Genomic DNA, 9,209 nt, shown 5'->3' on the forward strand with positions numbered 1-9,209 from the left:
TTCTTTCACTACTGTAGGATGTGTGGTACATTGCAAGTAAGCTGCTGTCATAAGTCAGCCATAAAAAGTGATGTATGACAGCATCTACCTCAGAACTGAAAGCCTTAGGAGGGACCAAGCCTAAGGAAGGTAGGGTATGACCATCCAAAAAAGGAACCAAACTACCAGAGGGAAGAAGGGAGGGATTGGAATACTGCAACAGAGAACAGGACATCTTGTTAAGGTGAGATTTTACACAACTACTCTATGCCCTTCTCCTCATCTGTTGCATTGTTCTTAACATGAAAAGAATACAAAAGCTCATGAAGAGAGGGTGGCAGAAGAGACAGTACAGCTCTACAAGAACCCATGGAGTATGGCTCTGACAAATCCTGCTCTGAACCTAGAAATGCCATCCAATTTGTAATATTTAGTGAAGGTATGTACAGAAGTCCATTAAAAGAGCTAGTGTCCATTCCCTTGAAGAAGGCCCCTGACGAGGCCTACAGCCCTAGTAGAATGGGGCACTACAGAAGAAACAAAGGTCTTACCATGCTTCACATAGCAGAAATAGCCTTAGAAATCCAAGCAGAAACTTGCCTGTCTACTTGAAAACAAGCAATCCCAGAGCCCTGGGATGATAGGAGACAAAAAGATAGTCTGATTTTCTAATAGATTTGATCTTGTCTAAGTGCAATCAAAGTTGTCTATGCACACCTAGACTGTGCAACACCGTCTTACAAAATTTGTAAAGAAAGCAAGTAACCAAATGGATAGGTTGAGTGATAATTCATTGACTACTTTGGGCATAAAAGAAGGGCTGGTACTCAAGGACACCCTGTCTTTATGGAAAACCAAACAGGGGGAGAGGCCATAAGGGCCTGGAGCTCAGAGACACAGCTGGCTGAAGTGATAGCTAGGAAAAGCACAGTTTTCCAACAGCAATGTTGTAAGGATGCTAATGAAGCTGGCTCGAACGGGGGAAGATTCAGCTTTTCTTGCACAAAATAAAGATCCTAGGGTGGAGGAACAGGTTTCCTGGGAGGTCTAATGTGAAGGACGCCTTTAAGAAAGCATCTAGTCTCAAACCTCCTAGCTTAATGGGGGATAGAGGCAGAAGGAGCAGACATATGGACCTTCACTGAAGAGTAGGCCAAGCCATTACTGAGCAATTCACACAAATAGGATAGAACCAGAGGGATTTCCATTGATATTGGATCTTGGCTTCATGAGAGACTTGAGACAGAAAAAATCTTACACTTGGCAAGGAAGGATTTTCTGCTACTGGATTTCCTGGCCTCCTGCAGAACCATAAGCGCATCCTCTGAGAACATGTCCAAAAAGAATTAAAACCCTATCACACACAGAATCAGCTGAAGGGTAGACAAGTGGGGATGGATGAGAGTTCCTTTTCTCAGAGAAGATCCACCCTGTGAGGTAACTTGTGGTGACTGCCCATTGGCTAGCTGGAGGAGACGGCGGAACCAGTGTTGTCTTGGCCAAAGGGGAATCATCAGCAAGACTTCTGGTTTATCCTGCTGAATTCTGAACAGGATTTTCAGAATGATCGCAAGGGGAGGAAATGCATATAGAAACATCCCTTTCCAAGAAAATTAAAGGGCATCCACCTTCCAGACCAGAGGGTGAGGGACTCTGGCACAAAATTGTGCAAGTTGTCTGTTCATGAAGGAGGCAATGACATCTACTCTAGTAATATCCCACTAGTGGACAATGCCCAGGAACATTCATCTGAAGCATCCATTTGTGGGACTCTGTTAGGGACCTGCTCAAAGTGTCTGCCATGCAATATTTTGGTTGGATAGGATGTACACTGCTTGAAGCATCGCCGTGTATCGGCTCCCAAACCTGGACTGCCAGCCTGCATAACAGGTAAGATTTGGTCTCCCCCCTGCTTGTTCACATAGAGGACCATCATATTGTCTTGTGAACACTTTTATAGGTCCTGGGAGGAAGAGGATGAAAGGTTTCAACAGCTGACAGCAGGGGCCTCATCCCTCTTACACTGTTCACTTTGTTTAGGGGGAACCATATCCTTTGAGCTTTCAAGTTTCAAAAAACTGCCCCCCATCCTACATCTGAAAGGTATGAACAGCTCTTGAATTGGAGGTAGGAGATGCAAGGGGAGCCCTGGGTTGAGGGTCACTTGGATTCACCACTCAAGTACCCCGTCAGACGGGATAAAAGGAACAGGAAAGTCAAGAAGGTGCGAATGCTGTACCCAAACAGACCTTAAAAAACACCGGATGTCAAGATATGCCAGAGGGAGCATTGGGATAGTAGATGACATGAAAGTCAAAATCCTGAGGAACTCCCTGGCTGGAATGTGGTGAAGAGACAAAAGGTTTCTGAAACAGGACTTGAGGCCCAGTGTCTTTTGAAAAGGGAGAGACTAATAAGGTTTGTCTGAATCCTACAGTCCAGGAAGATGTGATCCTAAGAGGGGCTGTGAATGGATTTTTTGTAATTTATGGTGAAACCTAGTCTTTGCAAAAGAGAAATGGCAAAAAATATTTTGCTCCAGAATCTCTGGGAAAGTTGCCATAAAGAGGCGACAGTCTAGTTAAGGGAAAACATGATGCCCTGAAGCCTGCAATAGGCAATTACAGGAACTACGCATATTGTAGACGTCCCTGGTGCAGTAGAAAGTTCAAAGAGGAAGGCAGAGAACTAAAAATTCCAGGAAGCCACAGAGAAACGTAATAACTTCCTGCAGTTGGGATGTGTGGGAATGTGTGGATATACATCTGATATCCAGGGAGACTTAGAAGGGCTTGTAGCATAATTAAAGGGAACAAGGTTTGAAGAGTTAACATACAGAAGATGGGTACCTTCAGAAAGGTGTTGAGATGAGGTAACCTAAGATGGGCCTCCAATGGACACCCTTTCTGGGCACCAGGAGCATTCTTGAGTAGAATTCAATTCCTTTTCGGCCTTGAGGGACTTCTTGAATAGCTCCATTGTCTCCATAGTTCTTGAAGTACCTCTGGAAAGGAGAGCCGTTCCTTTGGCGGTTCGGGAGTGTCCATGAAGGAAGGAAGGGCATCCCATACCAGAGAGTATTCCTTTTTAATGGTGGAGAGCCCAGGAGTCTTTACTTTCCCAAAATGGCAAGGACAGACAGAGGTGCTGGGAAAGTGGGATGACTTGGACAGTCAGAGGGAAGAAGGCTCATCTGGAAACGGACACTTTTTAACTACAGCTGAAAGGGCAGCTCTGGACTGTTAAGGTCTCCTACCGTCTTTTTTTATTTTAGGTGGAGGACAGAGGGAGTTATCTACAAACAAAAGCAGTCTTTGCTGGGTAATTTCGTTGGAATTTAGGCACTGGAGAAACAATGATGTGGTTTAATTCCAGCATATCTTTTCCCTTTTCCTGCATACATTTAAATAAACTAGCCACTGCAGGACCAAATAAAGTGGAACTGTTCAAAGGGGCATCCAGACGTTTGGATTTAATATCCTCTGGTAATGGCTGGAGTCTTAACCAGGAGAATCTCCTTAACACTGAGCTAGAAGCAGCTGCCCTAGTCAAGGTGTCTGCAGCATAACAGCTGCATTTGATGGAGTGGAGGACTACCTGAGAGAAAGCTCCCAGCAAGGATGCAGCCAAATCTTACTGTCAGTCACGTAAAACTGGAATGACTTGGGAGAGAAGGTCTAAGACAAATTTGGTCATGTGTCTGATAATTAATGGCTCTAAATGCCAAGGTGTCCAAAGTGTACAATTTCTTGCCTAGTCTTTCCAGGCTCCTGCTGTCATTATCTAAAGGAAGGAGACAGGTTGAAGGCATTAATCTGGATTGCTTGTCTGAAGCAACTGAAACAACCAATGGATCTGCTGAAGGACATTTAAACAAGAAGTTACAGTCCTCAGGGACCCTGTAAACTCGGTCAGGCTTCTTAGGAATAGAAGGCTTGGAGTCTGGGGCCTTAGAAGCAGAGGTAAAGGCACCCAGGATTATACATAACAAAGGAAGAATACCTGAAGGACTGGGTGATTCCACCTGCAGAAGATCATACTACCTTCTTTGTACTTCAGATACCAAAGTGCTACCCCATTTGTTTCCTCATTTTATCAAGGGTCTCACCATGGGTAAATCAGTTCCATTGGAATCCTCTTCCGGGTAAGCATAATCCAGAGGGGAGGGGATCAGTAAGCAATAGGCCACAGATTTCTCTTCTGAGGAGACCTCTTTCATCAGAGGAAACCTCGTCCATGACTTTTTTTGGTGAGGATGCTGTGCATGTGGTTTCAATCCCTACACCACCATGCTGTGCATGGTGGTGTAGAGATTGAAAGGCCAGAGGTGGGCTTATGGGTCATAAGGGCCTTGAGTGAATTGTTCCCAGTCACTAGGAGGTTCCTTTGGAGGGGACAAATGTTTTGATTTTTACTTCTTTTGATGCAGGTCTGCCCCATGTAATGTCAGAGGGCCGAAAGTAGGCCAACATTTAATATCATCAGAGTAGATTTCCTCCTGGAACATGGCCTGACGTACCCCTTTAGGGCCTTTGGTTACGAGTCTTGGTACCCCCTGTACATCCTGGACTGATGCCTGCACTCTCAGCTTCTGAAGACGTGCCTGTGGTACAGCCATATGGCTGGCACTCAACCGTCTCAGGAGAGATGTCCATATGAAAAGGAATAGATAGCACAGCAGCAGGCCTCTGCTTTATGGTTCTGATTAGCAAAAGACTACCTCGGGCCCAGAGGATTCCTCCACCACACTTTTCGTCAATAACTTAAAACGCTAGTTTTTCACATAAATGGCTATGGAGGAAAGTCTGCTTCTAAGGATCTTGGGTACAAAGGCCTGAAAAATGGGGCAATTTGTGATCATGGGCAGGCCCTAGACAGAACAGACACTAAAAATGCCTATCTTTTATGTGGAATTTGTCTTCCACACTAGTACTTGCTTTTTTTGGATGACATGAACCTGACCAGTAAAACAGTTCTGAGGTAAATGCATGTCTACGTCACTTTTATGGACAATGTACAACAGCAGCCTATGTGTGATGCATCACACATACGACAGCAGTGAAAAACTTTTGTATACTGCCCAAGAGTCAGGTCACCTGCAGCACAGAGCTCCTTCATGTTAAGAATACTGCAACAGATGAATAGGATAAACACTGGTCAAGATGGTACTGGGCCAAGCCATAACAGGACTGACACCAATCAACCCCAAGCCCATCAACAACGTTGACCAAAAATGGTCAAAATCAACTCCTCAAACAGCTGCATCAAGGGCAACAAAAACTTTATAAGGGCTGACCTAGTCAGGCTGGCATCCACCACAAGGTAGAAGGACCAAATCATCACCATTACAGAGGCACATGACACTTACAGCAAAGTTCACAGTGAAAGACGAGACAATCTGATCTCCCAACACCACCGCTGACACCAACATGTGTGTTGACTTCAGTAACTGGTGTTTCAACTTTTCCTCTTCAAAACTGACACTGGAGAGGCTAGCAAGGAAAACTGGAATGACTTCACTGAAACAGTAGTTATCTACATAACTCTATTCACCTTGCTACCAAATGGAAGGTGGCCAAAGACATCCCTTGATGGAATTTCAAAAAGGCCTTTGTGGATTGCAAAACCCATCTTTGATGAAAGAAAGGAGCAGCATAATGACCTTTATGTACTTGAGCCCAAAGTCTGCATACCTTCAGAATCAGAGTTGATACATACACCCCCACACACGCACAAAAAAAAAAAAAACAAAACTGTCCAATACACTGCTGTCCTTATGGAGAATTTTGAACTGGAATGAGATCTGATCCCACTGCAAGGCCCACTGAAACAACTGCTGATCAGTTATTGGATCCTGAAATGCTAATTGCAAACATCCTGCACTTTGCAATGCCTAAACATGTTTAGTTCTGGAAGATGACTCCAGCTCCAAGGATAAATTCTTAAAACCATACGCAAACAGATGCAATACAGACAGGGATATCAACTACTGGTCCACAGTCCTCTATACCAAAGATTTATTTATTTATTTATTTATTTCAGTTTGGTTACCGGGGAAGTCCACTGGGCCAGTGGTGTGCCCACTTTCAGTGGAGGCCCAGGGAGAAAAGCTCCAATAAGCAATATGGTTACAAGGTTACATAATGCAATGGTAAGTACATATATAAATGGATACAAAGGTTACATAATGCAGTGGAAAATACATATATGCAATCAGGTACACGGGATAAATTGGCATTGAAATACAATTTTGACATAGGTAGCACAGTTTGTAGGTATTTACATTCAGGGCAGTAAGTTTAGATTGACTGGACAATAAGTATATATGACTTACTAGATATTTACAATATATACAATACTTGGAGTCAAGAGAGAGAGGATGCTTAGTCTGAGTATGTTAGCTTAGGTTTAATTAGGATAATAGAAAAGAGGTAATAGTGCAGAGAAAAGCAGGAGAATGAAGAGCTCAAAGGGGAAATTCTTAAGATAGTTATGTAGGGTGAAAGCAGGAGCATTGGGGGTGGCACAAAACAGATGTCAGTGCACCCTTTAAAGGTCAGAGCAGTTCTCACTCTACTCCAGTCAGTTCTGAGAGCAGTGATCAATCTGAAGCATCTTGACTGTGACATTATGTTGGTAGTGGAAACTGTAAAGAACCACCATAAACTTGTTCAAAATTTTATACTTGCATATACTTTGGCAAAGTTTGTCCCATAAATGTTAATGTTGAAATTTCTCTGTAGTGGAAACATTTTAACTCTCCTCTCTCCTACTTTCACCCAGTTCTGCTGGAAAATAAAACTTCAAAGACCCTCCTTCTACGTTGTTCAGTAAGTAACAGTAGTGAACCCAAAGCAAATCTGGCAATTACAGACAGATGTTCTTAACCCAGAAAAGGAAGTTAACTAGTCCCTAGATGCAATGTACCACAGGCAAGACTAACTAAATTCTACAGAAGCCACTTTTGCAAGAATGTTAATGCACATCAACTGACGTAAACAGTCAGGAAGGCACTGTGGCAAATTAAATAAGCAAAAAGTTAACTAATACAAATGCTATAACTAAGAGCAAGACAGAAAAATTATACATAGCAGAAGAAAATTAATGTTTTCTGTTGAGTAATGTGGAAAACCTACATAAATTCTTTTGACCAAATACATCAAGAAACAGTCAAAAATGAAGATGCTATCTGTGGAAGTGGACTTCTTGTGGCATTCAAACTTTATATCACTCCACACAAGCCATGGCCTATACCATGGAAGGTATTTCAAAATAATGATTGCAACAGCACTGCTCTGAAGCTGAGACAGAAGATAAGATAGTATCACATGCACTCAAACCACAAAGGCATCAGAGCGCATACAGTGGGTTTCAAAAATGTAAAAAGGGATACACCGACAACCAGTTTTTTGGAGCTCATTCCCAATACAAATTGCATAGGCTGAGCAAGCATGTTTATGCAATATTAAGCATGTACTGCAGAAACTGTAGAATAGCCCCCCCCCCCCCCAAAAAAAAACAACCTTATTTTGGATCAGCACAATGGCACACTTAAGAAAAACTTACTCACCTTATCATAAAATAAAGCATGCAGATGTCAGCTCATTGTACGCATGTACACATTATCCACACTTTTCTGTTAGCGAATAGTGGCTCTAACAAGTTTTCATGCATATTCTTGTAACAGGAGAAATGCCTGCAGCAAATTACTTACATTAGGTGGAAGGCTCAGACGTTCTCCATTAGGCAGTGTAAGCAGCTTGTTGTCATCCAACACAGAGTTTAAGTTTTCAACCCATTCGGGATCTACATCACCATCAAACACAATCCACTGACGTTTCTGCAACTCACCTCGGACGTTGTCAATTATTCTAAACAAAGTTGAGAATAGAAATAAAAGTGGTACAGTGCTTGTAAGTATAAATAAAACAATCACAAACCCCATAATTATCCACAGGCAGATGTAGCTGCACAAGCAGTGTACAATGTATTATGCATTAAACCACAATCCAATGCATGCCATTTCAAAAGTAGAACCAAAGGTCTGTGCAACACGTGTCTTGGAAAGCATGCAATGAGCACTAGTATAAACCATGTACAACAATCAAGGTCATACAGCCAACTTGTATGAAGAACAACTACAATTCACAGCCCCCCACAAATTTAAAATTCCACAGTTGATTTACCAGGGATTAAATAAATACTGCAAAAGACAATATCGAGAATAGAGCCTTAGAAAGTATCAACCTGTAATATTGTGCCAACTCCCAGGTGGAAAAAATATATACAAGAAAATATGGATGCCCCGGTCCCTTCTCCCAAAAATCAACAAGGGCAACACTGAAGATCTACCAGAATAAAATGAAAGGCTAACTACAAGGACCAAAGGTCTGTAGAGTTATTTCCAAACTTCAATAATGGAAACATCCCTTACTCAATGACTCCTGCAATGTGAAATGAAGAGTTTAAAGACCAAAAGCATACATCTCAAGTCAATCAGAAAACCCACTGAGAAGAGGATATCCTTTCATATCCAGTCTGCACACAATACAGTTACCATCAGTACCGTCCACATTAGCAGAAATGGGCATCCTTGTAGCACTGGCTATAACAATTTAATTGTATGGTTAATACCTTGTACAATTGCTCTAAGGCATCATTAGAATCACTACTGGAAGAGATTACAATACACAATGGAATAATATCAAATACACCACCCTCCACTCTCAATAATGGGTGGAAGGTCAAACACAAGAGGCCCTGAAGGACTGCAGTGGCAATCATGTCCTACTTTTACAGTGGACTTAAGTGAATAATGTTCAAACATGAGAACAAAGTCAAAGCTGCCGCCTCAAATATCTCCAAAAATACAACTGTCAAAACAAACAGCAGCAGTTACCGAACAACAGCTTTACTGGAGTGCCTTCTGTGTGGAGTCTGCATGTCCTCCCAGCAGCTGGGTAGAGTTCGAAAGATGCATGCGTAAATGGGCGTGCCTTCGTTAAAGGTTGAGCATCGAGCTGGCACCTCAGCGTTTCGTAAAAATCTACTGCCAATCATTAGCGGACCGGAGTTCCGCTGTGCCGACTCCTTACCGGAAAAAGCCGAAAGACAAACAACAACAACAGCCCTGATATACCTGTTATAACACAAAGAAATACCAGACCGCTTGGAAAAGTTCCATTTACTACTTGACTCTATTTGCCCTTCACAAACAATGCAAATACAAA

At 42.5% G+C, this 9,209-nt stretch overlaps 1 protein-coding gene across 1 annotated transcript in view; it reads right to left on the minus strand.

Annotated features, from left to right (window-relative positions):
- The window catches only part of DYNC1H1 (dynein cytoplasmic 1 heavy chain 1), a 3,754,902-nt gene that overhangs the window by 1,937,289 nt on the left and 1,808,404 nt on the right, over positions 1-9,209 (minus strand). Inside the window, exon 44 of the mRNA XM_044073590.1 lies at positions 7,694-7,850. Within this exon, the coding sequence (XP_043929525.1) occupies positions 7,694-7,850 (157 nt within the window). The remainder of the gene's footprint in view (positions 1-7,693; positions 7,851-9,209) is intronic.

This window comes from Protopterus annectens, chromosome 6.part0 (assembly GCF_019279795.1).
Source record: "Protopterus annectens isolate FY-2018-M chromosome 6.part0, PAN1.0, whole genome shotgun sequence".
Lineage (NCBI taxonomy): Eukaryota > Metazoa > Chordata > Ceratodontiformes > Protopteridae > Protopterus > Protopterus annectens.